At 39.5% G+C, this 19,385-nt stretch overlaps 1 protein-coding gene across 3 annotated transcripts in view; it reads right to left on the bottom strand.

Annotated features, from left to right (window-relative positions):
• Positions 1 to 19,385, bottom strand: part of Wdfy2 (WD repeat and FYVE domain containing 2) — a 201,624-nt gene that overhangs the window by 120,767 nt on the left and 61,472 nt on the right. For 2 of the 3 annotated variants that reach the window (XM_008847350.3, XM_029570557.1), the window contains exon 2: positions 609 to 676. The exons of the other annotated variant lie outside the window; for it this stretch is intronic. In XM_008847350.3, coding sequence (XP_008845572.1) covers positions 609 to 676 — 68 coding nt within the window. The remainder of the gene's footprint in view (positions 1 to 608; positions 677 to 19,385) is intronic. 3 annotated transcript variants of the gene reach the window in all.

The following is a 19,385-nucleotide window of genomic DNA, read 5'->3' as shown; positions in this document are numbered from 1 at the left end:
ATATTAGTGGTACAATCTAAGAAACTTTTTTTGTGCTTTTTTTTTTTTAAAGTCTATTTGAAAGACTCATTATTTACCAATCAATACGAGGACATATTTCTGCAGTAAGATCTTGGGGAAATGAGCCTCCACTTCTAATTACAATGCTTCAAGCCTATGCAAATCATTGAGAACTGAATGTTCACTGTTGAATGTCTTGAATTTGAATAAATGCTTTAATAATAATATAAGGACAAATTTCCTTCACAAATGTAATCACTGGACAAAAATTTAAATTATCCAAGGACATAGATTCCCAAAGTTAAATAGAAAGTTTCAAAGAGGAGGGGCTGCTGCAGTCAGAGCCCACATCCTGTACGGGAGCCTTCTTCCACTACTCTCATTCAGAACCCATGAGTGTGCAGTCAGCTTCAGAACAATTTTCTTACTTCTCATAGTGAGAACCTTAGGAAATCTAAAATGATTTAATGATACTTTTCATTATAATAAAATTCCCAACCTTTAGTCTTCTCTACTCAGGAAGAAAATACAAAGAGGGCAAATGGGGAAGGGAAGGAGGGAGTTGGAGTGCAAATCAAGTTTCTCAGGACAGAGACCCAGATACTTACAAGGCATTGCATGGTATATACTTGGCCAGTACTGTCCACTGTCTCTCTTTAACCAAACACGAACTGTCCTACAACAGAGGAAAATGTATACATGAAATCACAACATTTTTGGTTATAGGAAAATAGTGATGCCCAGAAATCAAGCATCTTAGCATTATACACGTTTCAGATATGTAGCTTCACCATAGGTATAAAATTAAATATGTGCATACTACACGGCCTCTCTAAAAAGCCTACATTCCTTAAGTTTAAGGCCATAGTACACTTAAAATCACATAATTCTTGAGATGGCATCCTCATATATCTAATCATGATAGTGTTTGAAAATTATTTTCTTCTTTTGCCTTTCCAAATCCCAGACCTTTGCACTAGTGTGAAGGGAACATCTGATGTCCTAGGAAACTGGTCTTTACTGAAGCAGAGAGAGACTGCTCTGTGAAGGAAGTACAAGATCAAATGAAATAATATGCAGCATCTGACAGGAAGAGGATTATATAGTATGTCCAAGTCTTGTAAGCCAGGCCTTTATCTCAATGAACCGGTTTTCTAGGTATAGTCAGGTAATGGTAAGTTCTGGAACTCAGATTTTCTGAACTAATGGGCCAGAGAGAAGGACTGCTGTGGAGCAGTGATCCTGTAGCAAAGGCTGAATAAAGTCCAACAGACTGAATAGGCAAGACACTCAAGAAGTCAGAGATCCAGAGCCAGAGACTGAAACTGGGGAAACAGCACCAGCTCCGCACCAACCTGAAACCAGACTGTGCATCACACCAGCCATGATGTCATCAGCAGAAGCTACCAAGGAATAGTGGACATCAAATCAAGGCAACAGTGTCCTGCTCTAGATCACAGAGGTCACACACCTTTTCCTATACCTTAAATCAGTAAGAAAACAGATGGAGATACTGAGCACTCATCTCATAGAGAGCTGCACAAAGTTAAACCAGGAAGAGATCAACAGTTTAAACAGACCCATAACATATAAGGAAACTGAAACAGTAATACTACCTAAAAAAAATTTTTTTTTTTTTTTGTCTTTTGGAGACTGGGTCTCCCTGTAGCTCCAGCTGTCCTGGAACTCACTATGTAGACCAGGCTGGCTTTGAACTCACAGAGATCTGCCTGCCTCTGCCTCCCGAGTGCTGGGATTAAAGGTGTGCGCCACCATGCCCGGCTAAACAGACTATTTTAAGTCATCATACTAGATTAAGTTTTAAATTGTGCTGCTTACCCAACCCCACCCCCAGTTATCAGTGACTCACCTAAAATAAACAGGAGCTACATACACAATGAAGAAATGTCATTTTTTTTCCTGCACAGTCACAAGTTATGATCTACTACAATGTAATGATATCATTTCAAATACCCCAAAATTCTGTCTTTTGGATAAATTATCCTGATTGGTGAAGTAGACAGATGGTAACTAACCTGTAAGGAGTAACTCTATACCTACTCATGCATATTAATAATCCACTACTTTCTTAAACAAGTTCTTCCCATAAGTCAATGCAACATTACAATATTAATGTTACTATTTCAAGAAGAATCAACACAGGAGCTGGTGAGATTGCTCAGCAGGTAAAGGCACTAACCCCAAGCCTGACAACCTGAGTTCGATCCCTAGGATCCACATGGTGAAAGGAGAAAACCAACTTCCACAAGTTGTCCTCTGACCTTCACACATATGCCGTGGCATGTGCACGCATGCGAGCGCACACACACACACACACACACACACACACAAACAAAATATGAATGAATAAATAAATGTAACAAATTTTAAAAAGAATCAATACAAGAGTGAAGATGGTGGCAAACACTCCAGAACTCAGTCCCTCTACCAAACCAACTACTGACCTTGACAAGAACTGCTAGAACCAATTATTTCAAATTCTGATGTTTACTTAATAATGTTCACAGCATCCAGGGAAGTGCTGGACTAAAAAAGAAAGTGGGAGGCTTCAGTGAATTCAAGTATTTAATAGCTTTCAACATCCATACTCCAGACTATGACAGGTAGCAATGGAGAGTAGCTTTTATTCCTGGAGTAGCCTGCTGACTGGAGTGGGAACATCCTCTATAATTTGAAGCTGTGTGTTTTGATTTACCTGACTGCTCAGTGAGTGACTAGAGTAGAAGCTGGTCATTGCTTTAGTCCCCTAAGGGCTGAAAGGTTTCCCATACAATCTTTCACAAGAAATTAATGGCATAGAAACTTTCCTTTTCCTTATTGGACCCAGATAGTTAAGGAAATTGTTGGCTGACCTCATAGAAAACAGAAAAGAGATCTCAATGATCACAGGCAACAAGGAATACAGTCTTTTAAAAAATAGTTTGGAGAAAAATTGCTAAATAGACAGTTATAGCATTTCAGAGACTCTAGATTCCAGAGTTACTATGTTCCTTTATGTGAAATGTGCAGTTCTCAACAGAAAATTACAGGATATACAATGAAATAGGATGTATGAACTATTCTAAGGGAAAAAAATGAAAATTATAGAAGCTACCCATGAAGAAGTCTAATCTCTGACAGACTTTTACTGTCTTAAATATATTAGGAGAGCTGCAGAATCTACCAGACAACAAAATAAAATCAGGACAAGAATGCATGAACAAATAGAGAATATCAATTATGATAGAAATTATATAAGGGAATCAAATAGAAATGTTATAAAAGTACAATAACTGAAATGAAAAACTTACTACATAAGTTTCACAATAGACTTGTCAAATATTGTTATAACAATGAGAGAAGTAACTAGTAAAGGCATTCACATTGGAAAAGGAGAAGTAAAACTACCTCTATTTGTAAATAATATAATTCTACATATAGAAAATCCTGAATACACACACACACACACACACACACACACACACACACAACCTATTAAAGCTAAGAAATGAATTCAGCAAAGTTTCAAATACAAGATCAGTAAACAAAAACTGTTTCTAAAAGCAACAAATATTTCTAAAGAATTATAAGGTCCTTAAACACCTTAACTTTTAAATATTAGAATACCCTATCAGATAAGGCTCTCTTTATTAAATATATTGCCTTCCTTAAACCATCTTGCATTAAGGACAACTAATAAATTATTACATCTAAAAATAAAATTACATCAAGAATTTGTGCATCTGAGATGCCAGTTTAAAAAAGAAAAAAAGATACTGCATCCTAGAAATAAAAAAAATGCAATTTGGATGGCTAAGTACTTCCTAAGATATAAATTTGACTATATAAAACTTATAAGGTTTAATTTTTTCTGAAAATTACATTTTAAAAACAACCCAAAAATCTTTTAGTAGTGGGTGAAAACTTTTATTTTTTATGCTATGAGTGTTTTATCTGCATGTATGTAAGTGCACCACATACAATGCCTGTAGAGGTCAGAAGGAGTCAGATCCCCTGAAACTGGAGTTACAGACAGTTGTTAGCTGTCATATGAATGCTGGGAGCCAAACCCAAGTCCTCTGCAAGAACAGTCAGTGCTCTTAACAGCTGAGCCATCTCTCCAGCCTTGAAAATCTCTTTCCTTGAAATTTAAAAAAAAACAACAACAAAAAAACAACTGTTGCCAGTGGTGTAGCTCAGTGGTAAAGTGTACACTTGGCATGTGCAATGTCCTGGGTTGAGACCCCAGTACTAATATATAACAGAAATGAAAGGGGGGGAAAGGGGGGGAGGGCAGGGCATGGTGGTGCATCCCTTTAATCTCAGCACTTGAGAGGCAGAGGCAGATCTTTTTGAGTTTGGTCTACATAGTGAGTTCCATGCAAGCCAGAGTTTACATGGTGAGACCTTGTCTTTAAAAGGTAGGGGGTAGGGGGTGGGGGGCGCAGGGCTAGAGAGATGGCCCAGCAGTTAACAGCACTGGCTGCTCTTTCAGAGAACTCAGATTCCATTCCCAGCACCCACATAGTAGCTAACAACCATCTATAACTCCGGCTTCAGGGGATCCAATGCCCCCTTCTAACCTCCACAGGCATTCACATGGTACACCTACACATCTATAGACAAAACACTCATACACATAAAATAAAAATTTTATTCTAACCTCCACAGGTGCATTCACATGGTGCGCCTACACACATATAGACAAAACACTCATTCACATAAAATAATTTTTTTAATTAAAAAAGGAAAAGGGAGAGAAGTGAGGCTGGGAGCAGAAGGAAAGGGAGGGGAGGAAGAAAAGAAATTAACAACTGTGATAGAGACATACTTTGTGTGCTGGGGAATGGAGATGCACACCTGCTGAATGCATGATAAGCATCTTTTCATCTACTGGGCAAGCCCCATTTCTAGTAAAAACAAACAAACAAACAAACAAACAAACAAACACAAAACAAACCCCTACCAACCCCACAAGGGCCAATCATCTGGTACTGTCTACCTTGCAGTGTTTTGTTTTCTTCCCACCTGCTTCCTCTTCCCCCCAAGTCCTGGTGGTGGGGGCGGGGGGGGTCGGCTGGCAGCAGTAGCAGCTGCCACTGCCATTACCAGGAGAGATAGGCAGGTGGCAGAACAATAACAGTACAGCGAGGTGAGGAATAAGGGCCATGGAAGTGTGTAGAAATCTTGAATTTTGAGTATGGAGCCTAAAGTTGGCAGTTATCTAAGAAAGCTTCTTAGTTCATGAATGGGAAAACAAGATGAACAGTCACTTGGCCAAAGAGTGGAGAGGGAGAAGCTTGTTCCTGGTAGGAGAGCAAATGGGCAGCCCAGGAAGACCTGGTGAGAAACAGCCTGAATAAAGAACAAGGCAGAAGGCCACTGAGGGCTGTGGAGGCCACTGAGGAGGTTAGGAGTAGAGCACAAAAATCACTTTGTTTGTTTATGGGGAAGCAGGGAAAGGCCTGGTTAAACTGAAGTAACTGACTGGGATGTAGGCAGTGAACCAGTGTTGACATAAAACATATTCCTCACCTCAAAGGAAATAAGCCCTAAGCCAATTGCAAAGGGCTATTGCCTGGGAACACAGATCTGGGTTGTCCTGGGTTACACATTACATCAAAATAGTGACTACATGAGCTTCTATTAGTTTCAGAAGGTCATAAATCAAGCATTTACCAAATACATTGATAAGAACCACAGCCAGGAGCAAGGAAACCTCTGCTATAGGTAATCAGGTGCTATCTGATGACATTCTTAGTTTTAGATTGGTAGAAGCTAAGTGCTCTGCTAAAAATACATTTAAAGAAGAAGGGAATCCAAAGAGTAAGAGGGGAACAAGGAGGTAAGGGATTAGAGGGATTATGATCAAAGTACATTACTGCATGTATGAAAATGATATCATGAAGCCCACTGTGTATAATCAATATATGTCAATAAGAAGAAAAATGCATTTGAAAGGTTTTATGTGATGGTCAAAAAGATGTTAGGTCAGACAAAGAGGTGGGCAATGAATGGCTTTCAAAGAGACTAAAAATGGCTAGAGATAATTTGGTTCTGGATCTGCAACATCCTAACCATCCACAATCACAAAGTTTTAATCAGTAATTCAGTCTTACAGAATTACTAACACAGATAAGGGTTTTTTGGGGTTTTTTTCCTGAGAACTTTAATTTACACCAGGCAAAAAAGGACAAGAGGCTAGGGGGTTTAGCTCAGTGGTAGAGCACTGCCTAACAGGCACAGCTCATCTTCAGGCCCAAGGCAAGGGGATTGTGCTGGTTAGTTTTTGTCAACTTGACACAGACTAGTTTCACCTTGGAAGAGGGAACCTCAACTGAGGAATTTCCCCCATTAGACTGGTCTATGGCCTTGTCTGTGAGGCATGTTCTTGGTTGGTAATTGATACAGGAGAGCCAAGTACACTGTGAGCAGCAGTGGCATCCCTGAGCAAGTGGCCTGGGCAGTTTAAGAAAAGCAGCTGACCAAGCTGTGAGAAGCAAGCCAGTATGGCCTGGGCAGTTTAAGAAAAGCAGCTGACCAAGCTGTGAGAAGCAAGCCAGTAAGTGGCATTCCTCCATGATTGCTGCTTCAGTTCCTGCCTCCAGGTTCCTGCTTGAGTTCCTGTCCTGATTTCTCTGACTGATAGATTGTGATCTGGGAGTTGTAAAAAATAAAGTTGCTTTTGGTCAGTGTTTATCACAGCAACAGAGAAACCAAACTAAGATAGGGGTGGTGGTGCAGGGGATTGCAGAAGAGTGGGGAGAGAGCATAAGGAGGGTCTAAGCACACAGGGTATTCAGGAAACATCAGGCTTTTGGGCTGACTGGTATGGGTATCTATAAACAGTGGTGTCTTTCATTAGCAAGTGATGTTCATAGAAGGCAATGCTAAGTTCTTCTTAAAACATGCCGAGTTTGGAGACAATCCACTAAGGGTTGTCGTGGCATGAACTGCCTACCTGGGGCTCAGTAAGACCTGAGCTGAAAATGAAGGGTTGGGAGTCACAGCACATAATAGCTGTAATCAGTAAATAAGAAAAGGATGGGTATGGAAAGCCCCCTGAATAGCACTGACAGTCAAGGGATGCAGAGAGAAAGGCCTGTGCAGAGAGATCATAGAGTAGGCTACCAAAAAGAGAAAGGACAATTCCCTGATTTTTGGTCCAGAAAGTAAAGTCATCATCATAAAAATTCCTAAGAACTATACCAAATTTCACAATGAACATGCTTACAACAAAATACTATACTATCTATAGAGTTCTTTTTTTTTTTTTTTGAGGAGAAAAGGGAAGGTTGGGGATAGAGACAAATACTATACCACAGGTTGCTAAGCTACTGAATAAAATAAGACAGTCTATCCATGTTGAAATCCAGGCTTTTTTAAATGTGCCCTAGAATGATGCAGCCTTCATTAGTTACCATGGCAATAAGCTTCATTTCCCAGGGGACAACTGTTATTTTTGCCACCACTGAAGTATCTTGGGGTGAGGGGTGGAAAGCAAATTCCACTGTACGTGGCAGATCTGGATTTCCAGGGAATACCTCTAATACATCACTCACTGCAGCAGCAATACAAACGAAGGGACACATTCCTAGCATTTTGCTAACTAATAGGAAAAGTCTGAGCAATAGAATGTCAGTCCCTGTCTTTTTGGTAGTATTTACAGTGATTGGTTTAGAGTACAAGATGTTCCAAATACGAAGAATGTTACAGAGATTCTGGAAAGTGTGTACATGAAAGGTTAAGTGTGTGTGTATGCACAAGACACAAATAGTATATTCTCCAAGAAAGATACAGAGTCCTTTCAGAAGTGCCATGTGTTCTGTTTGTGCAGATCACTCTACGCTGGAATGGAAAATATCATCAACAAGTGAGGCTGTTCCTGTTCTGTGAACTTTGTTCTTAACTACAGATGCCATCTTTGGCAGGACTGTATAAGAGAGCAGAACACTAGCTCTCATAGTACCAGAAGATACTGTGTAGACTGTGAAGGAGGAAATCAATAAATGATCCAACCCCAGCTCTAAAGGCTAATAACCACAGCAATGACAGGCATAGCAAAGTATCTCTATTAGTGCAGTAGTGGCACTTTTATCTTGGGGGTAATCAACAGCTGTCTAAATAGACTTAAAGCCTGATCAATGAGGAAAAATTTATGTGTGGTACTATAAACATAGCCAAATACACATGGCTGGAGAAATCACAGAACCTAGAGAAAAACCCCTGGTACATCCCTAGACCAGTCCCACATAACCTCAAACGAGACATAATTCCAACACAGAATTTGGGAACTGAGTAACATTAGCTGAGGAACTGTCAGCAGCCAATAGTTGCTGAAGAAGATGGGTGTGAGAGTTTGACTCTGGGTAGTTTAAACAGGCTTCACTGGATGGACCCATACTCAAGGGCTCCTGGGTGGAAAGTGTGTACATGAAAGGTTAAGTGTGTGTGTATGTGTGTGTGTGTGTGAGTGATTATTAGATTTCTTTTTACACTATTGTTCATAATAAATATGTTCAGCTCACACACAGTAAACTACACCTAATCTTCTACACATCCATGTGTATTTTTGGTATCCAGAAGCTGCCTGTGCATAGTTTCAGAATTGAAACTAAAGAGGTCCACACTGGGTACCACCCAGTCCCTGGGCTTTCTATCACTCAATTCCTTGCATCAAGGACCCTGCTACAAAATACATAAACAACTTTGCTGACTCACAGACATCTACATTTTTTTTTCTTTCATGTTCCTAGATGCAGCAACACTGTAATCGGCATAATCAGTAGCTGAAGAGGTGCAGCTGTATTATGGTTCAACACCTTGGGCTTAAATGAAATTCCTGCTCTACAAACATTGAGTGGTCATCTGAAGTCACATGGCATGAGGTGTGTTCATGACAACCATCTCTGCTGGGCATTTTAACTAGCTAGGTGGTGGTCTTTTAATCCAAAGGCAGGAAGAGCCTTCCTGGTTTACATTTTATGAAATCACAAGCAAAAGGCATGGCCGTCACTGTTTTTAAAATACTTTTAAGTGAATAAAATGGAACCTAAAAAAGATAAAACAGACCAATATGGCAGGTACACATAATACACAAGATATCCACCACTGTGGGGATTAGGATTTCCTACAGGAAATACCATGTGAGAGGGAAACTGAAACCTACCTTCCAGTTCTGGTAACTAGGGCCCACACCTGATTGTGCATATTGTGTATTTCTGGGCTTTTGTTTCATCTTTCTAAAACTTTTTAATTGAATTTTTGTCATCTTCATAGAATATAATTTGGTGGTATTTAGAGTCCCTTCTCTATCCAAACCTCCCCTTGCTGCCACCCACCCAATTCTATTACATATACTCTATCATATATGTAATATGGCCTACAGAGTCTGATTTGTGTACCCAAATGTCCTTCAGTCTAGGTCCCTCCACTGGATACTGGTTTACCTATCAAGAGTCCCATCCCTGTAAGACATTGTCTTTTCCTCTCCCAATAGCCATCAGTTGCCAAAAGTTCCTTAGGTTGGGTTGGTGTCCTAGTTTGTTTCTCCATTGCTGTGACAAAATACTTTAACTGATATCAACTTGGGGAGGAAAAGGTTTATTTTATCTTACACCTTCTGGGTCACAGTTCATCGGGGAGCCCAAGGTAGGGACTCAGGGCAGGAACCTGGAGGCAGGAGCTGAAGCACAGGCCATGGAGGAACACTGCTTACTGACTTGCTCCCCTGGCCCATATTCAGCTTGCTTTCTTATGCAACACAGGACCATCTGCCCAGGGGTGGTACCACCCACAGTAGGCTGGGCCCTCCCACATCATTCAACAATCAAAGATGCCCCACAGACATGGCCACAGGTCAGTCCTATGGAGGCAATTTCCCATTTGAGGCTCCTTCAACCCAGGTGTGTCAAGTTGACACTGAAGCTATTCAGCACAGTTGGGATTTATTATCCACTTCCCCATGTCGATGCTGGAATTTTGTCTAGTTTGAACTTGCATGGGACTTGTACGTGCTGACCTGTTTCATCTTTTTAAATAAACTATAATAGTGCTACAGATTGAGCAGTAGAGACAGATTGAGGTTTTTTTCTCTCCCCAGTTTTGGCCAAAACCATAATTAAATTCATTTTTCTGCTTCTATCTATATTTATGTCATTTTCATTTAATGGGAGCAAGCATTAGGACCAGAGAGAGAGGCAGGCTTAATGGCCAAAATCTTGGGTAGCAAGAACCTTTGAAGAAAAAAAGTCCCACAGGCATTAGCTCTGAACAGTTTTACTAGTAGTAAACAGAACCCCATGTCTGTAAATTGTGTCCTTGCATTGCAATCTTGCCTTTATATGTTTTGTTTCCTTGAGTTGTAATTTAACTCCTAGTGACTAGTATAAGCAGATTCTTGTCCTGTCCCTGACTCCCTCCTGCTCTTGGTGTTTCTGCATGCTACTTCCTCTGCGAGGCCTTTGGGCTCCTCAGGCAAGACTGAGCTCCAGGATCACACTGCACCTTGCACAAGCCTTTGTGAGGACACATCACAATAGTTGTCAACACTAGTCAGCAAGTCTGTTCTCCCAGAAGAAAAGGAGTCCTATAGCAACTTTGCAATTTTTTATTCTTAAATATTTTTATCTTTAATTCTTAAAAATATGTCTTACAGGGTTTATACGGAGTACAATATTGTATAACTGTATTAATTCAACTGTAAACCTAAAAATTTACAGCTACTTTTGAAAGAGAAGCATCTTAGCTCTGGAAATTGTTATTGAATATGTCAATGCTGTTGTAATGAAATGCCTCTTCTAACTATATGGTTATTAAATAAATAATTTTTTTAAAAAACAAAACAAAACAAAAAAAATACTTCCAAAATTTACATGTTCCAATACTTGTATTTTTACCTCATACAGTACTTAGCACAGAGGAGTTCCTTTCAAACAGAATACATAAAAAGTCAAATGAATACATGAAAGAAAAAAGAACAAGAAATTAAAAAAAAAAAAAGAACCTTAAGTCTTAAACAATGGGTCAAGGGGACCTACAAGCAGGAGAGACTCTGCTGAGGGTCAGAGGCACAAAGGGCCCTGGTTGCTCATCGGCTAGAGCCTCACAGGCAAAAGAAACCTGAGTGTGAACCTTGAACTGTGAGTGAGCCTAAGCAATTCCACAACAGTGTTTATCACTGCCTCCCAGAAGGAAGAATCTAGGTCATGTCATTGAAGGAATGATCTATATTTGAACATAGTTCTTGCCTCCAGACACAGTGGGAGGCATGGTGTGTGTGTGTGTCACCTTACAACTACATTCCTGCCACCTGTGGCAGTGACAGCAGGGGCTGAATGCTCCAGAGGAACTTGTAAAACACTGAGCAGCAGTGGTGCCTCAGATGCTGCCCTTGCTGTTTATGTCCTAAATCACAGCAGAGCTGCATGAGGGAAAGTGGATAGCTTCTTGAAATGATGAAAATGTTCTGGAAGTATCACTGGTAACTTTACACCACTGGGTATATACTTAAAGTCACCTGAAATGCATACTTAAAATTGTAAATTTGCATGTGTGCAATTTAAAAAAAAAAAGAAGAAAAAAGGAAGAAGGAAGGAAGGAAGGAAGGAAGGAAGGAAGGAAGGAAGGAAGGAAGGAAGGAAAGAAAAAAAGGAAAGCACGAGGCACATGCCTGTAATTCCTGCATTCTGAGGTAGTGGCAGAAGACTCACTGTAGGTTCAAAGCCAACTCAGAGCCAGCTTGGTCTACATAACAAATTTCAAGCCAGCTAGGGCTACATAGTGAGACCCTGTCTTAAAAAATCCTAAATAAATAAATAAATAAATAAATAAATAAATAGATAAATAGATAAATAAATAACTACCTCTCTAAAACTGCAATTTTCATAGTTGCCAGGGACACAGCAATTAGAAGACAACAGCAAGCAGACTGGCCCAGAGCCTACCCTGTCTGGCACTTAGTCAAACCAATCCATTTGGCTACTCCAGAGTACAGCACCATTCAAATCCAACTGAAACTTGGGATTCAGGAATCAGAACAGACATCCTAAGAAAGAAGAAAGAAGAGCCATGTGTGCAGTTTGCATCATGAGAGATTTGGGATGTCTTCAAAAGTTTCCTTTGACAGTAGTCAACAACTGGTGGTAAGGAAGGAAGAGGGAATCAAAGGAAGGGAAAGAAGCCAAAAATGGCTGCAGTCTTTCTAGTCTAGAAGCTCACTGCAACACATGAATGAACACATATTTTAAAAACAAGAAAAAGGCCTCACAAAGTCAAATCCTTTTCCAAGAGAGAAAAATTAGAAAATCTAAGTGGCTTCCAGTAGTGTGACAGAGCTGAGAGAAGACGACCTGGATTGAAGCCATCAAAACACCAAGTAAAAAAGAGTAGAACTTGTTAAAACATCATCAGCTTACTTGAAATTAATCATTGGCAGAGCCCCAAAGCCCTAGGCAATAAGAAGGTTTTTAACCATTTTTAACTCAAGTTTTTAACCCTTAAGAGCTCCTGTTGAACCATGAAGAACCCAAGTATCCATTTTAATTTGACAATGGGCTTGGAATATAAAAGCAAAGGCAAAAGTTCTGGTTAGGACAAAGAATCCAGTCTATTAAGAATGAGACTTCAAGGGCTACACACTTAAGTGTGAGAGTGAATGACAATAAATTCCAAACTGCAGAAAGGTGATGGCTAGGGAAAGTCTGGATAAAAGAATAATTTTTTTTTTTTTAAATGAGGCTGTCAGTAAAAAATCTAATTGTAGCCAGGAGCATCATGCACGCCTTTAATCCCAGCACTCGGGAGGCGGAGGCAGGCGGATCTCTGTGAGTTCAAGGCCAGCCTGGTCTACATAGTGAATTCCAGGACAGCTGGGGCTACAGGGAGACCCTGTCTCAAAAAGACCAAAAAAAAAAAAAAATTGTATCATCTAAAAAAACTCTCAAGTGGTCCTATCTTATACTGTCCTCAGACAACATAGAAATAAAAACAAAAGCAAATTCAAAGGGTTCCTAAGAACTTCTCCAGATAAAACAAACCTGAAGGAAAATGAATGGGTTATAATTAATAATAAAAAGGCAACAATAAATTTTTAAAAAATTTGGTTGAAGAATAAAACAAATCTCTTAAAATACGAACAGAGAAAGTAAATTGTATTTAGAGTGAATAAAAATTCTGTAAACAAAGTCAGGAGTGGTGATGATACAGGCCTACGATCTCAGCATGTGGGAGGCAATGGCAAAAAGATAAAGGCCAATTTAAAGTCAGCCTGAGCCTGGGCTACCATAGGGATCCTGTCTCCCAAAAAAAACACCTCTGAAAAATGAAACTTACACTCTCATTCCCCACTACACTCTCCTCTGACCTCTCTCCACCTAACTGCTCAGCTCTCTCAGCTGCTTCTGAGATTGAGGGTGCTGTGGCATCATAGCTGCTTCTCCTCTCTCTCTCTCTCTCTCTCTCTCTCTCTCTCTCTCTCTCTCTCTTGCGCTCTCCTGCTCTCTCTTCCTCCTTCTCCTCCCTCCCTCCCTCCTTCCACTGCCTGTCAGGCTTATTTCTCTGACTAGCTGCCCTAGCCACAGCGATATCCTACTCTCACTAGGCTGTCAAGCCTTATTTACTTGCACGCACGCACACACACACACACACACACACACACACACACACACACGGTTATCCCTTTTTCTTTTCCTGTACTTGGGTCTTCCGCCTTTCCCAGAGGTCCAATTCTTTGTTTGTCCCACTTAATGAACTAGATGATTATTCCTTACCCCTAAACCCAGCAAAAGTTGAGACTGCATATCTCAGACTCTTACAGAAAATCTGAAAGATGTTATCCTAAAAAGAAGATAACCAATGATGAGGCATTAGTCCCAATCAGGCCAAAAGTTTCTTAGAATAAATCATTTTAACTCAGCCACTGTCCTATTTTCCTTGCAGCTCGGAATTTCAAAGAAAACATTCTCAAGGAATGTACATAGACCCCTCAGAAAAGAGAGGAATCCAATCATGAATGATTAGACCACCACTACTTTATTACAACAAACACGCCAACCACACTTTTCAATACAACCCCTAATGTCTCACTGGTGACTAGAAATGCTCCACCAATAATAAGACAGAGCCAAGTGGAACAGAAACTGGTTTTGAGAACTATTTTCTACTAATGGAGTTTTTAAAAAGGCAGAAAATAAAAAAAACCATCCATTCTGCCTGCCTTTCTCTATTCTCTTCATCCTTTACAAATTACCTTAAAATGAGCAAAACTCTTTTTCAGTGGCTATGTAAAGTTGCTAAAACTCTAAAGGAGTTCAGTGATTTGATGGAAGCTACAATAGGTAGGTGGAGGGAAGGCCATGTCCTAACTGCATTGCCTTAAATACAGTGTGTCAGCCTTGAATGAATACTGCCCTGATGTTACACGATATTAAGACATTATTGTTAACTTAATTCTCTGTCAAAATGGCATTGTGGTATATAGAACAAATAATCCTTAATAAAGTAATATACTTCGTGTGTGTGTGTGTGTGTGTGTGTGTGTGTGTGTGTATGTGCATGCACCAGAGACTAAAACCCAGGACTCAAACATTCTAAGCACATCCTATAACATTAAGCTACATCCCAACCTAAAATTTGTTTAAAGAAAATCCTACTACCTCAACCCACAAAAGGGATGGAGAGAACAGATTTATGAAATGAGTGACAAAGACTGTTCATTGAAACTGGGTAAGGATCATATCACTATTTTTGTGTCCTGCAAATGTTTGAAACTGTTCATAATAAATTGTTCTTTATTTTTCTGAGCTCTTGATTTCTGTCAACAACTATATATAACTATATAAATATCTTCCTTTAGGAACACAGAGAGATAATGAATAGAGAAGTTGTGATGAATGTTAATTCAAGTGGTACTAAATGCTTATCATCCTAACCAGTATGAAATGGTTTAATATCCATTGTTGATATTAATAAATGCTTCCTAAATGAAATACCTTTTACTCTTAAGATGACAAATTCTGTGCCTCTAAAAAGAATGAAAAATCTTGAATAGATTATGTTTTTAAAAATTTGAACAGTTAAAGCTAATTATTTAACATATGTGCCCAAATGTTAAGAAACTTTTAGAAAGTACCAGGATAGTCCTGCCAGAAAAATATTTAAAAGTTCTCAATACATTTGTTACAGTAGCAAACATCAACAAAAGAGCAAACTATAGTAGCACACTGACTTCTTTGAAGTTGGTAGAGTAAATGAAAATGTCTTTTTCTGCAGGGCCACACATATTTCCTTAAGAAACAAAAGTCTCACTACTGAAAAATACTAAGTACACAAAATAACTCAAGATTCCAGCATTTTGAATACCCACCTACTCTCATTTATGATAAAGAAATAAGTACTGAGGTTTTTTTTTTTTTTAAAAAAAAGAATCATAAACCGGGGGTGGTGGCACATGCTTTTAATCCCAGTACTCGGGAGGTAGAGACAGGTGGATCTATGTGAGTTCAAGGCCAGCCTGGTCTACATAGTAGGTTCCAGGCCACCTGAAGCTACAGGGAGACCCTGTCTCAAAAAGATCAAAAAAAAAAAAAACAAAAAAAAAGAATCATAAAAGCATCTACAAAACTGATTACTTCTCAACCTGCCTTGGTTTTAAGTTGTGCTTACAGAAAAGTATAAAAGTAAATTGATTAAATGCACCAAGGAGCTAGGGAAACAGTTCCTTCTTTATGCTTCTGTGGGGGAAATAGGGTAAAAGAAAACAGTTGCAATTTATTTCCTAAAATTCTCCTCAAGAATGCATTACACTGCAAAAAGATCTGAATACTTAGGACTCTTGAATGAAGGCTGAAAAGCCACATAATCTCATGTCACTAAAGACCATTCTATAATTCAAGCTTGATATATAATATGTACTAGCAGTCAGTGAAACCCTATAAAAAATAAAAGTGTGAGCAGCTTAGCAGTACCCAGTATTGTGACTAGCCAGTATTTTCCCAAGGAGTTATGGATGTAATACAATGAATGGAATCAGTATGTTCTGACTCACATAGCACAGCTTTTCATCAATGGGTATTTAAGTGTGAAGATGGATTAACTCTCTGATCTCATTTTAATAAGTTCCTCTTTGTCTCTAAAAAGCTTAATCACTCTAGTCATTTCAATCCATTTAAAAGTTTTGACTTGCACTTACACAGGCATAGTAATTGACCGAATTTTTTTCCAGATTTTTTTTTTTTAGTGAATTTTTGTGTATTTCATACAGAAATCTTAAGCAACTATATCCCCTTCCCCATTCGCACCCACCCTTAGTCCCCCCCCACTGAGTTTCCTACATTCTGTCATTTAGTTAAGTCCTATCATGTCAAGTTTGTGTCTCCAGACCTCCCTCAGTGCAAGTTCATTCACTGAGGTCTACTCAGCCTATTTAGAGTCCCTTCCTTTAAGAAGATCAGCTCTTCCTCATCCAGCATTAATCAGCTGCCAATAATTCTTCAATTAAGATTGAAGCTTGCTGTCCATTTCCACAGTTCTGTGCTGAGTTTTTGTCTGCTTGAGTTTGCATGGGTCTTGTGCATGCTGACACCACTGCTTTAGGTTCATATGAGAAAGGTCCCAGGAGCCCGCAGGACTTTATTTCCATATGGTCATGCACCTATTCCCTGCTCTTACAGTCTTTCTGCCCCCTCTTCCACACAATGGTCCCTGAGTCCTTGGTGGGTGGATTTTAATATAGGAGTCCTGTCCAAGGACCCACACTCTGTAGACTTTTATTCTCTATGTTCTGGACATTTGTGTGTTCCTGGCCCCCTATTGCATGAGGGAGCTTCATTGATGAGAGCTGAAAGATGCGTTAGTGTTCTCTTTTATCCCTTGTTCTATGTACCATGAGCCTTAGGTATACAGGTTGCATCAAAGATTTGCCACTTAGGCTTGGGAAATTCACAGACAATCTCTGTGTATGACTGGTTGTGGAACTCTGTAATAATCTTGCTGAAAAAGAAGCTTCTTTGATGAGAGGTGACTAGGATCCTTGTCTGTAAATTTAAGGATTCATATTTTGTATATAGTAAGAAATTTTATTTTTAATTGACCAAAATTTAAAGTCAGAAAATATTTTAAATGATATAAAGCTACCGCTTCCATCCAAAAAGTTATTAACCTCTGTCAATTCCACTTCCTTCCTTAATCTAACCAAAATCAGTTCTCTACTATCTCCAGTGCCTTACTTTACATTCTGATTGCTATCTGTGAGAGCCTCCTAGCTGGACTCCTATCTCCTACTGCACCCTTCTCTGATCCTTTTGCAGCAAGTGACTGAAATAGCCTAATTGCATTACAGTCTTTCAAATTCTCAGGATCAAGTTCAATTCCCAATTCAACTGTCTGCTGGTCCCACCCCACCCAGTCCCAATATGCTCTGCATTCTTACTAAACTACTCCTAGTTCTCTAACTCACTAGTTGCCTAATTTTTGTGTTTCATAAGGAAGGACAACAAAAAAAACAGCCTAAAACAAAAGGCTCAAAACATTGTATTTGCCATGAAAAAAAAATTTAAATAAAAACAAAATCTATAATTTGTTAGTATTTTCATTTTATTATTTTTTTAAGTTATGAAATGTATGATCTCAAAATATAAAATCTTGTACAAACTGAATTTTAACAATAAAAATTTCAATGCATTTTTATTTTTATTTCATCATATCCCGTAAAACCTTTTGTGTGAACTAGTTCAACAAAATCACTGCCCTGACTTGTCATTCCTTTGTGTCCCAGTGCACACTAGTAGTCTCTCCTGAAGCATCTTGTCCTGCCCAATCTCCTCCTCTGCTTTAGTACATCCTCAATATTCATCTCATAGGGCTGCTGCCCTTTTCCAATTCTAATATGAAGAAGGACAACCTGAGCATCTTAATAAAATACATATTCTGGCAATGTGGTGTGTGTGTGTGTGTGTGTGTGTGTGTGTGTGTGTGCGCGCGCGCACAGAGCTAGGGATACAACCCAGCTAGAACAGTTAATCTTGATTGTAAACTTAAGCCAGCATGGTGGCACATGCTTTTAATCCCAACACTTGAAAGGCAGAGGCAGGTGGATCTTTTTGAGTTTAAGACCAGCTTGGTCTACATAGCAAGTTCCAGGTCAGCTGGGGCAACAGGGAGATAATCCCAGCACTCAGGAGGCAGAGGCAGGCTACAGGGAGACCCTGTCTCAAAAAGACCAAAAAAAAAAAAAAAAAATCATCATGGAATCACACCTCTGCATGTGTCTAGTGGGTGTTTCCAGAAAGGTTTAACTAAAGAAGGAAGACCCATGCTGAGCATGGGCAGCACCCCCAACAGACCAGGTTCCAGGAATGAATAAAAAGGAGAGTGAGATGAGCACTTATATTCATTCCTCTCTGTGCTACCTGACTGGACATAAGATAACCAGCTGCTTCATGGTCCTGCCACTATGCTTCATGCTTTCCCCACCATGATGGACTGTGCCCTCAAACTGTGAGCCAAAATAAACCCCTCCTTCCTTGGGTTGCTTTGGTTAGGTATTTTATCACAATGATGAGAAAAGTAACTAACACACAAGAGCTGTGTACATACTAGGCATGCACTTTACCACTTGATTTTAATTCTTGAAGGACATGGTAGCACACACCTTTAATCCCAGCACTTGGGAAGCAGAGGCAGGTGAGTCTCTGTGAGTTCCAGGCCAGCCTGGTCTACATAGTGAGTTCCAGGCCAGCTAGGGCTACAGAGAGACCTTATCTCAAAAAGATTTAAAAAAAAAAAAAAAAAAGAAGTAACTCCAGCCCTTGGTTTTTTGAAACAAGGTTGGCTGACCTTGAACTGCTCATCTAATCCAGGCTAGCCCCAAACACGTGATCCTCCTGCCTCAGACTCATGGAGTGCTATCATTACAGGTATGCATCACTGCATCCAGTTCCAGTCACCAATATTTGAGCCTGTGTTTCCTTTAGAAGTTTTGGTTTTAAGTTTTAAATTGAAGTTTTAAATTTTGCTTGTGTTCATTTCTGTAGATGGTGTGAGGTATGTAGACAGAAGTTCATTTTCTCACTTGTGGATATCAACCAGTTATTTAAAAGATTATCATTTCGGGTCTGGAGAAATGGCTCAGCAGTTAAGAACACTGACTTGCAGAAGACCTGGGTTCAAATTCCTGTATCCACATGGCAGCTAACAACTGTGCATAACTCCAGTTCCAGGGCACCCGACAGCCTCTTCTGTCTTCCACGGGCATTGCATGATACGGGTACACTTACCTACATGCAGGCAATACATGCATACACATAAAATAAAAATAATAAATATTTTTAAAAATTATCATTTCTCCACTAGTTGCCCTTGTTCTTTTTCCAAAATTCAAACTGACC

Source organism: Nannospalax galili, unplaced genomic scaffold, assembly GCF_000622305.1.
Source record: "Nannospalax galili isolate Female #2095 unplaced genomic scaffold, S.galili_v1.0 scaffold1252, whole genome shotgun sequence".
NCBI classification, from domain to species: Eukaryota; Metazoa; Chordata; class Mammalia; order Rodentia; family Spalacidae; genus Nannospalax; species Nannospalax galili.
The sequence above is the reverse complement of the archived record's forward strand: the minus strand, read 5'-3'. Positions and strand labels throughout refer to the sequence as shown.